This window comes from Mastigoproctus giganteus, chromosome 3, assembly GCF_048544385.1.
Source record: "Mastigoproctus giganteus isolate SK-2022 chromosome 3, ASM4854438v1, whole genome shotgun sequence".
Classification (NCBI taxonomy): domain Eukaryota; kingdom Metazoa; phylum Arthropoda; class Arachnida; order Uropygi; family Thelyphonidae; genus Mastigoproctus; species Mastigoproctus giganteus.
Window position 1 is genome coordinate 3848803 of NC_143577.1, and position 16634 is coordinate 3865436.

Below are 16634 nucleotides of genomic sequence, written 5' to 3' on the forward strand. Positions count from 1 at the left end.
CGCATGTAATTACTCGAAGCAGCCATTTTCATTTTAAATTTCGGAAAGTTCGCGTGAAATATTTCTGCAATAGAATAGACTTACCTCACCCATGGTAAAGGTTTGTTTCGAAATCTTCGTAATGTTAAACTTCAGCCGGCCCTTTTTATACCCGATATTGTTTTGGAAGTCTGTGAAAAGCAAATTCGACTCCTCACGTGGAACGTGTGGAGTCGAATTCAGTTTCACTGAACACGCGTGATGTTTATTATCTTCATGTGGTGGCAGAAAACAACTTTCATTGTTATCTAAGTTTGGAGCTTTAAGCAGTTATTTATCAGTACAAAGAGTACCACAGCCATCTCACTACAACAGTCATCAGTTGCAGTTGTTTGTTTGGAATTAAAATGGAAGTTCCCGTTCCATTTCATTGTTATAAAAATATTATTTATTCCATTCTTTCAGAATTTGCTCTTACGGTGAATCAGAACCCCATGCAAGAAAAATAAAAAAATAGAGGGAACCATGACTTCATTGGGAGCATCCACTTCATAGGTTGTTGGTTAACCTCTGACGTGTAGTTTGTCTCTGCATGTCGACGTGCATTTACTACTTAGTCATTCCCTTCCATTTTGTGTTTTTCAGTTGATTTCTGTCCCGGTTTAGGGATGTCACAAGTTGTGGGGAAGTATCGGTTTATTCTAATAGAACTGTAAAATCTTCGCTTTAAAATCCGGAAGTATTAAGAGAACAATGATAATCCAGCACTCGTATCAACGATTTGTCTTTAAGAATCCATGCAAAAAACAGTAACATTTCTTACTTTATGAAATGCTTGCAGTACTGTCTTCTCCTTTCATCAATTTTTGCGGCCAGTAGGATTTAAGAAATATAGATAATGCAATGGTTTTAATTCTTAAAACAGAAAACAGTTGCCTTTGGAACCTGAATTACATTGCTTTCAAACAGATGGTTTCTGCTAAAGGTTAATTGGCCATTTTTTTAAAAAGATGAGACTTCTACACTATGACAGCCTGTTTCAGAGTTAACTGGCCCTTCTTCAGATAGCAGGTGGCAACATCCAGATAAAAGAGTTCTAAAGAAGTTTTTCGATGGCAGTTGCCTTGCGGTACACAAAATCAAAGTTTTTTCCAAAGTTGTAAGAAAACTAAAGCAATCCGTTGAAAGTAGTGATTAGTAAAGTAATAATCTTGACTCGTTAGAGTCAAGTTTGACATCAATAATTAACTAATGTCTCTGTATGTAAATGAATCACCTGAAATTCGTCAATTAATCCAGCGATAGCTCTTGTGGACTCCCCTTGCATTATCCATGAAGTTTAAATCCTGCAAAAACAGACGAAAGAACAAGTGGTCATTATAAATGTTTCGGGATGTCAATAAGTTCAGTTGTTTGTGCTTACTAATCATTGAAATGTGCTGGTCTAAAATTGCCCAACCATTAGGTTTACCTCTTTAAAATCGGGCACCTCTCAATCTCTGAGGGTGCCATAGTAAACAATTTACTGTGTTAGCTCTGTAGTGGAAGGAAAGCCCAGGCTTCCTTTCTTTCTTTTGATGCACAGACAAAAAAATAAAATAATAATAATAATAAAATAAACAAATTAGAAAAATAAACAGCCTGTGTGATTCCCTCAGCTCGTAGGCACCTATCCAGCTGACTTTTGAATTTTCCAAGCGGTCAGCTTCGTCCACTCACATGAAGGCAGCTGAATCTCTTTCAGTAATTTATATTTATGGTCTTTGTTAGAAAATTGTGGTTCTGATCACTGTTGGTGAAGGCTATGTTGTCGTTCCCATGGATTTGCCAAAAAAGGAAGGAGAACAGGAAGAAAGACTTTGAGAGGAATTAACAACTTGACACCGAAAGATTCAATGTGGATTCACTAAAAGATGAAAGCGCTAGTGGTTGGTATCAACGAAGATAAGACCAGGAATTAGATGAAACCTACGGGTAGAGTGCAAAATATATATATGAATACCTAAAGGAAACAGTGAAGAAAATTGCTGGAGAGGGAATAGGAAAATCTCAAAAGATGAAACTAAATGATTGACTGAACATGGAAATTAAGGAATTAGTAAAGGAGAAAAGGAAGCCAAAGATGGCTGAGCTCAAAAAGTGAAGTTCATAGAAAAATATATAAAGGAAAAAAAAAAACGGAAGTGAAAGCTGAAGTAAAGGCAAAGAACGAGTCCTGGGATAGAGCATGTGCCAATGTGAACAGCAAACCGGGATGTACAAGATCTGCAGAGGCGTGGAGAGTATTAAAGAGTTTAAGGAAACCTCATAAGCAAAATGCTAGACTGAAAATGCTAGATCTGGAGGAATGGGTCAATTATTATGAACAACTATTGAATGAAGGAAGAGGGGAATTTAGAGAAACTGAAACAGAGACAGTTGTCATGAAAAAAGGATTAAACGTTCAGATTACAGAACTGTAAATAAAAATGCCAAAAAAATGGAAAAGCACCGGGCCCAGGTGGAATTAACATGGAGCTGTTTAAATATGGAGATCGAAAATTTATAAATCTACTAACTCGATTGTTCAACAAATTATGCGATTATGCGATGGCGAAGAAATATCAGATGAGATGACAATCGGAAACATTACATCAATTTTCAAGAAAGGTGACAAGAAGATGCTCCAATTACAGGGGAATTTGAGCATCTTCGTTATGAGCTCTATTGCTAAACTATTTGGAAAAGTGATAAAATCAAAACTGGAACAAGAGATTGTTATTTCGGAGGAACAGTGTTGCTTTTCGACTGGACGCTCATGTATAGACTATTTATTCACTGTTAAGCAAATTCTTAAAAAAATGTCAGCCTACAAACCAAGATGTAGGTATGCTGTTCATAGATTTAGAGAAAGCGTGTGATAATGTGCCAAGAAATCTTCTGTGGAAGGCTATGGAAAAATATCAATAAGCCTGCCATTAATTGATATAATTAGAAGAATCTGCAAACTACAACACGTTCTGTATATCAGATGGAATACAAGAATCTACAATACAGTGGCGGACAAAAAAACTGCGTTACCTTAAAAAAGTAACATTTATAGTGAAAAGTATAAGATATTGTTTGATTACAGTTATTTTGTTTGTCGCAAAGCAAATGTAGATAACACTCCTGTTGCATCAGACAGTAATTGCAAGGTATTGCATCAGCCGTTTCTATAAATACGGCGTTGGAAGGGTATACACGCTCATTAGTATTCTGTTTTTCGGAGGTGTAAGCATGGCTCCATATGTTCAGTTGACACCAATAAAGTGTAGTGTTGTTCTGTCCCAGGAAGGGCTTCCTACGCGTGCTATCGCTGATAAAATAGGCTGCCACCGGTGAACAGTATCTCGGGTGCTGAAATTAAAGCGTGATGTGAAGAGAAGACCTGGATCAGGCCATAAGAGAGTGAGTACGCCTTCCCAAGATCGATATTTGAAACGGCTATGCCTTCGTAATCGCCATGCTAGTGCTCCTGATCTAAAACTGGACTTTGAGATGGTGTTGAAACAAGTGCACCAACTATCCAAAGATGGTTTTCGGAATGTGGTCTGCATACCTATCGGCCCCAGAAGTCTTTGTTGACTCAACAAATAAGGAAGAAACGACTTGCTTGGGCTAAAATGCATGTTTCTTGGACAAAAGAGCAATGGGACACCGTCATCTTTTCTGACGAATTGAAATTCAACCTGCATGTATTTGTATGTATGTATTTATTTGTCTTGGGCGGCACCTGGAACGTTAGTTCATCTCCGCCTCGTTAACTTATACAACTATACAAAGATTAAATACTGTACAAAAGAAAACCTCAACACATTGAGGTACACACAGATAATTTCAAAGTAAACAATGAAAGTAATCTTATGCATATTAACATAAAAAAAAAAAAAGTTCAAAGAAAATAATTAAGGATAACAGTACCATTTAATCGACAAAACTTTGCACAAACCCAGAAGTAGGCACAAACCTTAAAAACAGTTGAGGTTAAATCCAGTAAGTCCTGCAGTCATTAGTAGCAAAGTCACAGTCAATCAGCAATAACAAAGTCACAGTCAGTTAACAGCCATCCGAGCAAAGGAGCACAGGAATTTTCATCGCCTAATTGAGTTATAGTTGTAGGACGCTTGTAGAGTTTCAAAAAAAAAAAAAAAAAATTCAACCTGCACGGCTCGGATGGGAAACGATATGTCAGAAGACGAAAATCGGAGGCATACCATCCGGATTGCATAAACGACTGTCAAGTTCCCCGCCGGTCAGATGGTCTGGGGATGCATAACTAGCAAGGGTGTGGGGCGAGTTAAGTTTATTAACTTTGCCAGATCGTTGTAAGGCTGTAGCAACTCGAGGAAGAACAACAATATATTGAGGACTTATTTTGCTGATTTATAGTACATAATATTACGTTAACTTGTCATTTCAGTTTGTATATGTTTTATGCAATAAAATTTATGTTTGGTTGTCATGATTGCCATTTGCATGATTTCTCATATTTACATTAATTACGCATTTTACCCTTTGGGAAGATATTCATGGCAATTAGGCATATCAGGTGGAGTCTTTTTATTGGATTTCATTCACAGAGATATATATCCCATCTAACAAATGCGTTTCGAACATTTCTGCAACCCACAATGCAGCGAACAACACATTATTTGTAAAATTCACAAGTGATGCAGTTTTTTTGTCCGCTGTTGTACATGCTGTATAAAAATTGGTTCAAATATATCAAGAAAATTTCAGACTTCTAAAGGACTATTTCAAGGATGCTGTTTGTCACCTATTTTGTTTAAGCTGTACCTGGAAGTTGTTCTCAGACTATGGTCACAGAAGTGCAGTTCAATGGGTGTTCCCCTTGGTCAAAATGAGTACCTCTACAATCTACTGTTTTCAGACGACAAAGTTGTGGTAGTACAGAATGTAAATTACATGGGCAGAAAGTTGCTAGAAGAATATAAAACATGGGGACTGACAGTTAATTTTAATAAGACAGAGTACATGAATCAAAGTGGGAGCGTTCTGGGGTTGGATGGAATACAGGTTAAAACTGTACAGCAATTTAAATACCTGGGTGCAGTTATCCAGGCTGATGGATCGTCTGCGCAGAAAATTGAGAGAAGACTGGGTGAAGGTAGAAAGGTCATTGGAATGCTTAATTCTGTACAATGGAATAAAAATGTTATTAACAAACTAAATATCAAATATATAATGCAATATTACAAAGTGTTTTATTACATGGATGTGAGACGTGGACCTTAACTGAAAGACAAAAAATAATAATAATAAAAAAATTAATAATAAATAAACTACTGGCTGTTGAGATGGATTTTTGGCGAAGATCGGAAAGAAAGTCTAGGACTGAAAAAGTTAGAAATGACGTGATAAGAAACACAGTGAACGTTCAAAAAAACCATCATTCATAAAATAGAGGAGAAAAGATTGGAGTGGTTTGCCATGTAAACAGAATGGAGGATGACAGATTGCCCAGAGGAGCCATGAAGAAGGGAAAATAGAGGAAGAGAAAGAAGGACGTGGATAGAGGATGTGAGAGCAGCTATAAATAGAAGAGGGCTGGTGGACGGAGATTGGGAAGATAGAAGAAAATGGAAAAAAATAATAAAGGAATGGCTTTTCGATGATAGGCTGAGGAGAACCGTTGTAATAACGGAATAAATCCTAAGAAGAAGAAGAGATGGTTCTCGTTTGGAATTATTTATCACTGTTAAAAAATTTCGCCTTTATTAATTTTATTATCGCCTCTCAGAGCCTTACTAGGCCTCAGTGCGAACCTTTCTAGGGTGTTTGGTTACTAAGAGCTCAGAAGCCGACATGCCAATATCAACAGGTGCGTTGCCAAGTCTTTGGACCCTTTCAATACACTCGACGTGTCTTTTTAGGTTAGCAAATCGACAGCTGAAACGGATACTGAGGACAGAACAGAAGAGATAGATAGTTGATAGAATTGAGATAAGTGTTATTGAGATCAAAAACCGTTGGAGAAGGGGGATGGAACTTCTTAGAATGTTTTGTGTTACTATGGTTGCGCAGCTCCTTGTAAGTCCGAGTTGTTTACAACTGGAGTGGTTTGGAGAGTTGAGTAAAACATTACAGAATGTGTTTATGCTTCCACATTCTCACTAAACCAAACCAAACCAAAAAAGATGGCGAACAAACGCCAAATTTGCCAACATCTGATAATGCCACGACACTGGTTTAACTGCGTCCACTGAAATCTAATCACATTTAATAAAGAAACTTATTAAAACTCAACAATTTATAGTAAGGGAGAAAAATGAAAAAAACAATGCACGTCATCGCCTCTCTTGGTGCAGAGCTGGAAGTTCACAGGTCACCGCACTTCCCCTGTGCAGTGTAGACTTTAGAGGAGAGGTTCTTCTCATAAGTGAACACAAAAAAGAAGAGAGTAAATCCATTTGATTTACTCTCTTCTTAACTGGTTGCATTTACTTTTTTCATATTCTCCATTCGTTGAATATTCTTCTTCTGTTTCAGATCCTAACTGGTGTGATTGACGCCCCCAGTCTTCATGGAGTTATCACCACTACACGTGCTGGATGCAGTAATGACAACCACTCCCTACTGTTGCATTCTGCACTGTCCAACCTGTGCTGTTTGAAGAGCTTCTTTCTGAACAACGCAGTCACCCTTTTCAATTGATTGGCAATAGACCACTCTGTGAAATACTGCGAAATCAAGCAGTACAGAGTGAAGAGCCTCTCTGAAGCTTACATCTTGCTTGAACTATAGAAGTATAAAGAAACTTGAACTAGAAAGAAGCTGGAACGACCAACATATAAAATAACTGTTGGGCATCTACTTTTATATGATACTGTGAATAATTTCCTCTTTTAATTTTGTCACTAATTACATTCTTTAAATAATACTGTAAATGGTTTGCACTTTTGTAAATAATTGCGGTTTGATAGGCTATTGAGATTAAAGGAGGGCTTCAGGTATTGTTGGTATCTGTATATTCAGCTATAATTTAAAAATGTGAATGAAAACCGCTGAGAATGGTAATGAGAGTGTCGTTAGACTCTGGGAAGATCCCTTTGAACTGGAGAAGGGATCTCCACAATACACAAACGCAGAAGAGTTGAGTAACTATAAACCAGTCAGTTTGACTTTTGTGGTAGGTAAGATCGTGGAATCTCTGGTTAGAGACGATTCAGGACCATCTGGATGAGAATGGTATTTTGACTAGATCCCAGCATGAGTCTGTAAGGGTCTGACCAGTTTGTTAAATTACTATGATTTAATCATTAAACAGTTGGATTCAGTAACAGTTTTGACTTAGACTTTAGTAAAGCTTTTGATACCTTCTCTCGGAGGCTGTTATATAAACTAGAATGAATTGGAATTACTGGTAAGATTAGTTCTTACCAGTAATCCCAAATTGTTCTAGATTAAGGAATGGGGATCAGTGTCGCCGAGCTCCAGGGCTCGGTGTATAGGTTACCCCCGTGTGCTGTTTTTAACTTTCATAAACGATATTGACAAGGGAAGTGCCAAAGTTTGCCAATGACTTAGAGGGGAGAAGAGTGGTTAACAATTGGGTTAGGTTATGCCACGATTATCTAAAAGGATTGTATCTGTTGCATATATGATTTGAAAATGACAACTGAAGTTTAATGCTTCTAAATATAAAATTATGCAAATGGGAATTTATGTATAGTTTTTAAAAAATACATGTATTTTAAAAAACACTTTCGAGAAAAAATGAATACTATCGTAGCTAGAAAAAATGATTTTCTTTTTCTTTGTTTTCTTTGTTCAGATAATTAGATAAAATTTGGGAATTTTTTTTTGGATCGTAAAAGTTGCACCGAACGTACGTTGCTGGGTTCCGTTCTTTTCTGAGCCAGTTTTAAGAGAAACTGCTTAGAACAACAACAAAATACCGTATTGATTCGGTTACGTATTATTATTGTAGTTCTTTTAAGAATTTCAATGCAAACACTTTAATAAAAGCAAAGCTGGAAGTGCGAGTATTCTAGAATACGAAACTTTTATACAAAGAAAAATAAACAACGTGAACTTAACCTTGACACTGCACTTGCCCTTCATATTTTGAAAAATAACAATATATAACTTTATTTTTCATTTTTTAAAAATAGCGATGCTTTATTTCGCCATCATTGAAACTGGTAGATTTGTTTCGGTAAGCTGACACTTGATGGAATTATTTATCAAACTATCGGCGCTGATAATTTTTACCAGTAAAGAAATCCCATTATATAAGACTATTGTAAGACCACACTTGGAATACTGTGTTCAAGAGTGGAGACCGCACCTAAAGAAAGACATTGTTCTTCTTGAAAAGGTCCAAAGACGGGTAACTCGCTGGTGAGATCGGCAAAAGGGCGTCCATATAAGGAAAGACTTCGAATATGTGGGTTGCAGAGCTTGGAAACTAGGCGCAGAGGAGACTTGACTGAGGTGTTTAAGGCTCTGAGAGGCATCAGTAAAATGAATAAGGACGAAATTTTCACGGTAATAAATGATTCTAGAACTAGGGCCATACTTTCAAGTTACGGGGGGAGTTGTTTAGATTGGATTGCAGGAAGTTTTATTTCCATCGAGTTATAAATTACTGGAATAAGTTACCTACAAGAGTGGTAGAGTCTGACAGTTTGGGGAAATTCAAAGATCAGCTGAATAGTTACTTACAGGAGGTGGGAAACGCATAGGTCGTCTATTTCCTTTTCTCTTATTAATTATTATTATTTTTAAAATTTTATTATTTTATTTATTTATTTATTTTCGGCTGGTGCAGCATAAGCCATAGGCTTCCTTGCACTGTGTGGCCATTAATAATGTGATTAACGCCTACCGCATTTTGAGATCTTTACGATCGCATGTTTTCAGTGGGATCACAAATTTTGGCAATTTCAGAGCATCAAATTTCAAATGAATCCAAATATTTTATTGAATCCAGACTACAGTTCATTGCGGTTATATTTAATAAGGATTTCATCCAAATATCAATTCTCCCGGTTTTATCTCAAATTTTTAAAACAAATTCCCTCGGAGATAAAATAAAACGATGTAATCCTCGTCTGAGACTAACTTACTTTGCCACCTTGTGAAAGAAAAAGCCCATAAAACTCCTTACGTCTTTAACGGGATTCGAACCTTTTTCGAATCTTTTTCACCAGGTGTGTTTATAACGTGATTAGATCAACTGAGCCACTCGCGAGGGCAGATTTTACAAAGGAACATAAACCAAAGTCGGGAAACTTAATAATGCTGAACAGTTCTTTTTATGGTTTTCGGTTTGGTTTATGCTCCTATCTTTGCACATCACACAAACGTATAAAACTGAATGCAGTGGTATTTTAAGTTGTTTTTTTGGTTTATAGTGTACATTAAAAGAAAACTTTAATAAATGCTAAAATGAAATAAAATTTTAATCAAATGATTTCATTTAATCAATGTTTCGTTAACAGATTATAATAGGTTCCCCGCCGGTCTAACTGGCCGTGGTAGGAATTTTTATTTTTGTGTCATCGATTAATACCAACACAAAAAATCGCACATAAGTAAATTTATTGTATAAACTTCATACAGAGAATTACAAATACTCCATTGACTTAGAAATTCAGTTTTTAGGAATTCTTTCCTGCATGGAAAGTCATAAACAGCGCAGAAAACTACCTAATGGCTTCTCGTCTAGCAGTAATCTAATATCTTTATAGAAGTTGCTTCATTTCATAACTATTTCATTTTCACATTTTCATTGAATGAAATATTTCATAACTATACATTTCAACAGTTTAACAATAACTATAAAAACTATTGGATTTTGCGGAACCTGTGGGCGTTAATCCCTGTAAAATCCTTAATAGCATTTATTATTTCTCCGAAATTCTCTCCACGTCATGAAACGCATTCCCAATGTTTTTCTCACTGCTTTGTTATATAACAACCTCAACCATATCTTCAGCTGTCCTTTCCGAAATTTGGGGGATGGGTGTTCCTTGAAAATCAGTTAGCAAAAATAATCGCGTTTTTCTCCCTGCAAGAAGCTTTAAAAAGCTGATGGCGTCAAAGACGCCTCATTCACATACGGTACAAGAAGTATTGAAGTCTACTTGAAATACATTTACGTTACTAACTTTGTTGAATGCTTAAAACGGATGGCATCAGATTTGAGGCACGGATCGCAGAAGTAAGGCTTCACACGCCATTTTGAGTATCCAAAGGCAATGCCCAGAGATGAGCAATTGCGGGCAGAACTGCTGTAATAGGCAACTCCTTCCAAATGACAAGGTGTGAACATCAACTATTAACTGAGAGGAATACACCAGACAAAACGAAATAATCATTAAAACACGCACTGCCATTTTATTTATTGAGGGTCTGTTCTACATCTTTGCGAATCTATCTGATGAAAAATTAGTGTTCAATATTTCCGTGTTTTAATTTGCTGTCTAACGTTTTAATTGGTAGTCGCGAAGGTTGCTTTACGAAATGGCAATTTTAAGTCATAGGTAGAAGGGATTAGCTGCAGGGGTGTGAGTCAATATCACTCAAAATTAATAAAAATTATTTTATTTGTATTGGAAAGACCAGTCTGGTTTTATTTCTCGTACGTGAAACCAACTCTACCTTGGCAAGGAGTTGCCTCAGAGAAACGTCATTTTCAAACAACACTTCTCAAAAGAGAATTATTTTGTGGTTATTAAAACTTCCTCGTTAAAGTTATTTAAAAATCATATCTAAATTTATTTAAAATACCATAAAAATCAATTCCCTGAATATCAAAAGCCACTTAGAATAATCTAAGGGTAAAGTCTAAGGGCAAACAACTGCATTAATACTTTTAATGTCGTGAAGGGTGCTTTAAAACGACAATCATATAGCATTAGTCGCAAAGGTTGGTTCGTGTGTAGGCTGAAAGTGTGTTGGCTTAATACTATTAAAAATTAATTTACTGCGCATTGACGGATAAACAATTTACACGGCGGGAAAGTTTTGTGAGGGTTTCTTTCCAAATAGCGCAATATGAGATCTTGTTATCCCTGGGATGGATGAAATTAAAATACAAATCAATACAGGACACAGCGCTAAACACTACTGGAGGAAAAATGTATTCTTAGATTAAGATGGAGAGTTAATTGGAGTAAACGTTTTTTAAAGAGATGTCGAAAAATTGCTCCCGACTAGGAATTCGATAGCTTCGCAAACAGAAGTAAACGCGAAAGGAATGCACTTTAGTATTACAATAATAAAATAATCATAATAGTACAATAATAACATAATCATAATAGTACAATAATATACAAAATCTGGAATATACACGTGTTAAATAAACCGGCAGATGTGAAATATAAAAAGCAATATTCAATTCTGAACAACAGAACCGATTGACTGGTGGAATGTAGGACACAACGTTTGCACAATGCTCTTTGGTTTCATTTGTGTCATGTTAAAAAAAGGTTTCTTCTGGACTTGAACACTTAAAAATAAATCATAACAGTAACAGATTTCTTCCAGCAAAAGAATACCGGCTCAAAAAGTGCTGAAGACTAGAACCTTGATTACGAATTGCACAAATATTGTATAGGAATGTAAACTTGACTAGACTAGACAGTTACTTCATTTTTTGGGACGGGGCACGTTTTCTGCGAAACGACCGAGCATGTTTCCAGCTGGGCTGTAGTTGGCAACTACCAGAATTTTTCCCGACTTGCTGCGTGCAGATGCCATTCCAACCTCTGTGCTGTCTCTCCAGATGACCTGAGTGAAGTGACCTGCAAAAAGATAGAGAAAGAATAAATCTCAATACACAACCAACAAACTAACAAGGATCCCCCCCCCTTGGGTGGCCATTCGTATCTCAGTTCGAAATATGTCAATAATGCAAAGAACATATCTTCTTAAGTAGTCTTTTCTCGAATGTTTTTTCTAGATATTCACTAAGCACGTTGCCCGTCTTTGTAATCTTTCCAAGGGCTTTGTTATGTCTTTTACTTTTTTTCTCTGTTAGGTGCGGTCTCCATATACAGTATTTCGAGTGTAGTCTTACAATTGTTCGATAAATCTTCGATAGGACACCTTGGGCCTCCATCTTCCGCCTGTGTACACTGCTCAGAGAACTTCGTCCGACCGTATCGTAACTCCCAAATTACTTTCTTGTTCTACGGTTTTTAATTCAACCCCAACAAGTACATAAGTTATTTTAAGGGATTTCTATTCCCAAAGTGTAAGCCCTGGCAATTTGATGCATTAAAACATACCCGCCAGTTTTCTGGCCTTCCTGAATCTCAAGTGCCAATTATTAACCACTTTCCCAATCTTCACATCGTCTTCAAATTTTGACATCACATCATTCTTTCTATCTTCGACGATATCATTTACGAAAATGAGAAAAAACGGTGGTTTCAGAACTGATCCTTGGGAATTCCACGTCTAATATCAGACTAATCTGAAGGTAGCCATTAATCAAACAGCTTCCTGCTCTGTAACCATGCTGCGATCAGTCTAAGAGGATAATCAGTAATCCAAACATGTTCACCACGTTATGCAGGCTGAGTCAAGTGTTTTGTTAAACTCTAAATAAAAAGTCAAAACTATTTCCTACTGATCAGTAAGCGTCGTAAAATAGCCAACCAGCTTAGTTAAGCATGATTTTCCCTTAAAAAAAGGATGTTGTGTTTCCTTCAGAATTCATTTGCATCTAAATGTCCTTACCTCCACGATTTTCCCTACCATTGACCGTTCTACTCTTATCCACACCGCCTTTATGCATTGATGATACATTGGCATTTTTCCAATCTACAGGGATCTCACCTGAGTCCAGTAATTCCCTCGTAATTAATGGTTCAATGCACTTTCTCGCTAAGAAAAAATACTTAGAAAAGATGATAAGCAACTTAATAGTTGACGATTAAATCCACAGATTAATATTCTGACATCTAGGAACCACAGCTTAGTTATTTCAGTTACAAATATTACACTAGGGTTTTAATCAAAAGGCACATTTTAGCAGGGCCTTGCAAAATGAATCTTTTGTGAGATTTTATAACAGATTAATCACGAGTGGAGAAAAACCTGCTTATTCTAGCAGTTCTCCCTAGAATATTCCTGTTACGAGTATTCCTTTTAATATACTCGTATACCCTCTCATAAATGTTTATATTTATAGCATATTTGAATCGTATGTGGATGGAAATAAATCTTGGGTATAAGAAAGACATGTGCCCTCAACTCGGCCTGGAAGCGTCTGCTTCTTTCTTAAGAATCACGTAAGGTTCTGGTGTCAATCATTGATGTGACCAAATGCCTCCAGGAATTGGTATTAGTTTTTAAGATCGTGAAACGGTTTCTTATTACCACGGTGATCCATCTGACAATCCAATACCTTTCCCTCAAAAATCGATTCAAGTTCTCGGTACAGAGGTTATATTGTCAAAGATTGTATACATTTCTAATTCAAGAAAGATTATATACATCTAAACGCAAAAAAAGTAAATTCATATTGGGGTATAGTATTAAGCAGTAATTCAAATACAGATACAAATTATAAAATGAACAAAAAAAAAAAAAAAAAAAAAAATGCAGGTTAAAGTTTTAATCCAGGGGTGTCGCTAGTGTCGTTGTTCGTATGGTTGACTTTAAGTGTGCTGCACTTTATTTAATATCCTAATGTATTCATTGTGCTTTATTTAATTCAGTTGTTGTCGAGAAATGGTAAGTTATTCCCTAAATGGCTATGAATTTTAATATTGTTAATGTAAACTGTTAATATTAGTTTATTGCCAATCGTAATATTGTTAGGCCTAACTGAGGAATCGCTGACTGCCTCGTTTAACGATCTGTTATCACAATCCGTTATGAAGTGATTTTGTCACTACTGATTCCTCATCATATAGTGTACCAACTGGTCAAGTTATCATAGTAGCTCTTTACTCGATTCAGAATGACAGGTTTTAGCGCATCAGCCACGCGATTTATTTGCTTCATATGTCTGATGAATGATGACTTCATAATTAAATGCGTTGCTTGTCACTAAAATTATTGCAATAAGCCTAATTGTACTTCCATCGATGTTAAGAGATTGAATAAAACTAGAAAACGCAAGTTTGAATGTGACGCTTGTAGGCAACAAACAAGAAAAAATAATGAAGAATTATTGAATCATGGCACTTGTGAAGAAAGATACTTGCGAAGAACAGGTCAACTGTCTTGAACTTAAAACAAGAGTAACCCTCTCGCAGACCGACCTAGGAAATGGCATCTTGGGCCACCCAGAAGGATCAATTCTTGAAGCCTTGGGACGCAATATCTGCCTGGAAGACTGTGTGCACTCTGAAGGTTGTTCCGCTACGCAAAGGAACAATCATGACCTGACTGAAAGGCAGGAAGAGAACCTTAACTAGGCAGACAGAAATAAAGACAATTATGCTTTATTTGATGACAATTATGACAGTTATGACATAATTGTCATAATTGACAATTATGTTATGCCTAACTGGATAGACTGGACAATTATGCTGTTCTTGACACGTTTCATTGCATTTGCATTTTATCCTCTCATAAGAGCGGATTGGAGAGCGTCTTCTAGAGTAAGTTCTTCCGATAACTGGATGTCAAAGAAATTGCACAGAAAAATAAAAAAATAAATAAACAAATAAAACATTGCGCTGAAGACAAAACAATTTGACTTTTTGATACTATAATTGGAAAACTTTTACTCTTTCTTAGTTTAAAAAAGAAAATAAAAGAGATCAAATTTCTTACCTGACTTAAGGCTTCTAGGCTCTTCTCCAAATTTGTGAAACTGGATCTCGCTGTACCAACTGTCTACGGGCTCGGAACCTGCGAGACAAGAAGATGAGTGGTAAAAAATGATTCTTTTTGAGATTCAATACAAGTTCAGGAAGTCGCATTACGTACAGTTAACAGAGAAATCTTTATTGCAATAATAATAATCCAATCGATATATTGCAATATTGCCCTTCACGGCCATCAGGACAGGGGTTTACAGAGATAATACAATATAATAATAAACAGTGAACATTTATAAATTCAAAAAAAATTAATTAATAAAATTTAAAAAAAATTAATTAATAAAATTAAAAAATTATAATTAAAAATAATAAGTAACATACAGATAAATAAAATAAAATAAACATGTAGGCGTATAAAAGAAAGTACAGCTGAAAACAAAGTATAATACAGTTATATCACAATATACAAAGAAGATTTAGATGGAAACAAATAATTTTATATTGTAATATACAGAAGTAATAAGTTCATCTTTGCTGACTGTAATACTGAAAAGTTCGTAAGCCATCTTCATATCAGATGGTGTTGTTGGCTTGCAGCATTAAGATGAGCTTCGAGGAGAAGGATCAGGAACAGGAAAGTATAATTCAAGGATGCGGCATCTGTATTCCTTGTCACAAGCAAACTTATTAAGGTCAGCATCCAATGACTGGGCTCATGAAGGTAGCTGAAAAGGCAGAAACCTACTGGATAGATGGAGACGGCTGAGATGTGGGCACAGAGTTTGAGTCGCATTGAGGGAAGGCTGAGAGACTCTCCAAGATCACATTTCTCAGAATGATTGTGCCGAAATCTTGCCAACGATCATTTTAATAGTCGTGGTAAGGCGTTTTAAGTTAATCAGCATGGGTTAGCATGTGAATGTGGATCAGACTGGCCATTTCAGTTGTCCTTAACTGTGGAAGAAGTTTATGTTTGTTTATGGCCCATTTTAAGAGCAAATTTCTTCAATTTTATCCCAGTAACACCCTTTCAACGTGCTATTAATGTCAGCTGTATAATCAAAACAAAAACATGAAGGAACACCTCATCTCAGAAGACTAATGGGAGTGAACAGAATCAGAGGCTGTCGAAGGCAATCAACTTGCGAACATCTTCCAATTCAGATGGTTACAGTAGCCAATTGCAGAATAATTACTCGTATCAGTTTACACAATCCTCGAACTACACTGTTAATGCAGATACGGCGCCTGTAAACCTCTCTACAGATGGTAAGGAGGTTCAATATTATGGCCGTAAGAACAAGGGAGAAAGTCAAGCTTGCTCCGAACACACAGGCAATTGACATAAAAGCCATATTTGCTCAGGGATACGAAATCCACACAGAAGTAAGACAGCTGAAAACGATCAGGTGATCATGTAATAATCACCTGATCAGGTGAAAACGATCAGGTGATCATGTAATAACAAATGTAATAACATTTGTTATTACATAATCACCTGATGACCTAAATCTGATCTTTGCATACAATAACTGGCCACTGGGTGCATTAGTTAAAATATTTCGGGAAAAGAATACAGCAATCGTGCGGAGATCAGAAGTATGCATCAACCATAAGAAACCTAAAGAAAGAAAATCCCCCTTTTGAGTGCATTGAACCATTGAGGCTAATTATGCGAGCATCACTAGACTCTGGGGAGATTCCGTTGGATTGGAAAAGTGCCAATGTATCTCCCATACATAAGGGTGGCTCTAAGAGTGAAGTTGGAAATTATCGACCTGTCAGTCTGACTTCAGTGGTAGGGAAAATCATGGAGGCAATGACCAAGGGTGGAATTCAGGATCATTTGGATAGAATTGAAATTCAAGGATACACAGCATG

At 36.4% G+C, this 16634-nt stretch overlaps 2 protein-coding genes across 3 annotated transcripts in view; both read right to left on the bottom strand.

The window, feature by feature from the left end:
• The window catches only part of LOC150087620 (Golgi-associated plant pathogenesis-related protein 1-like), a 34917-nt gene extending 34824 nt beyond the window's left edge, over positions 1 to 93 (bottom strand). The window contains exon 1 of the mRNA XM_090369830.1: positions 85 to 93. Within this exon, the coding sequence (XP_090225956.1) occupies positions 85 to 93 (9 nt within the window). The remainder of the gene's footprint in view (positions 1 to 84) is intronic.
• Positions 94 to 9558: 9465 nt separating this feature from the next.
• LOC150087621 (uncharacterized) overlaps positions 9559 to 16634 on the bottom strand; it is a 48384-nt gene continuing 41308 nt past the window's right edge. For both annotated transcript variants that reach the window (XM_090369171.1, XM_090369170.1), the window contains exons 5-6: positions 14764 to 14841; positions 9559 to 11774 (exon numbers count right to left, since the gene is read on the bottom strand). In XM_090369171.1, coding sequence (XP_090225297.1) covers positions 11620 to 11774; positions 14764 to 14841 — 233 coding nt within the window. In that variant the 3' untranslated portion in view covers positions 9559 to 11619. The remainder of the gene's footprint in view (positions 11775 to 14763; positions 14842 to 16634) is intronic.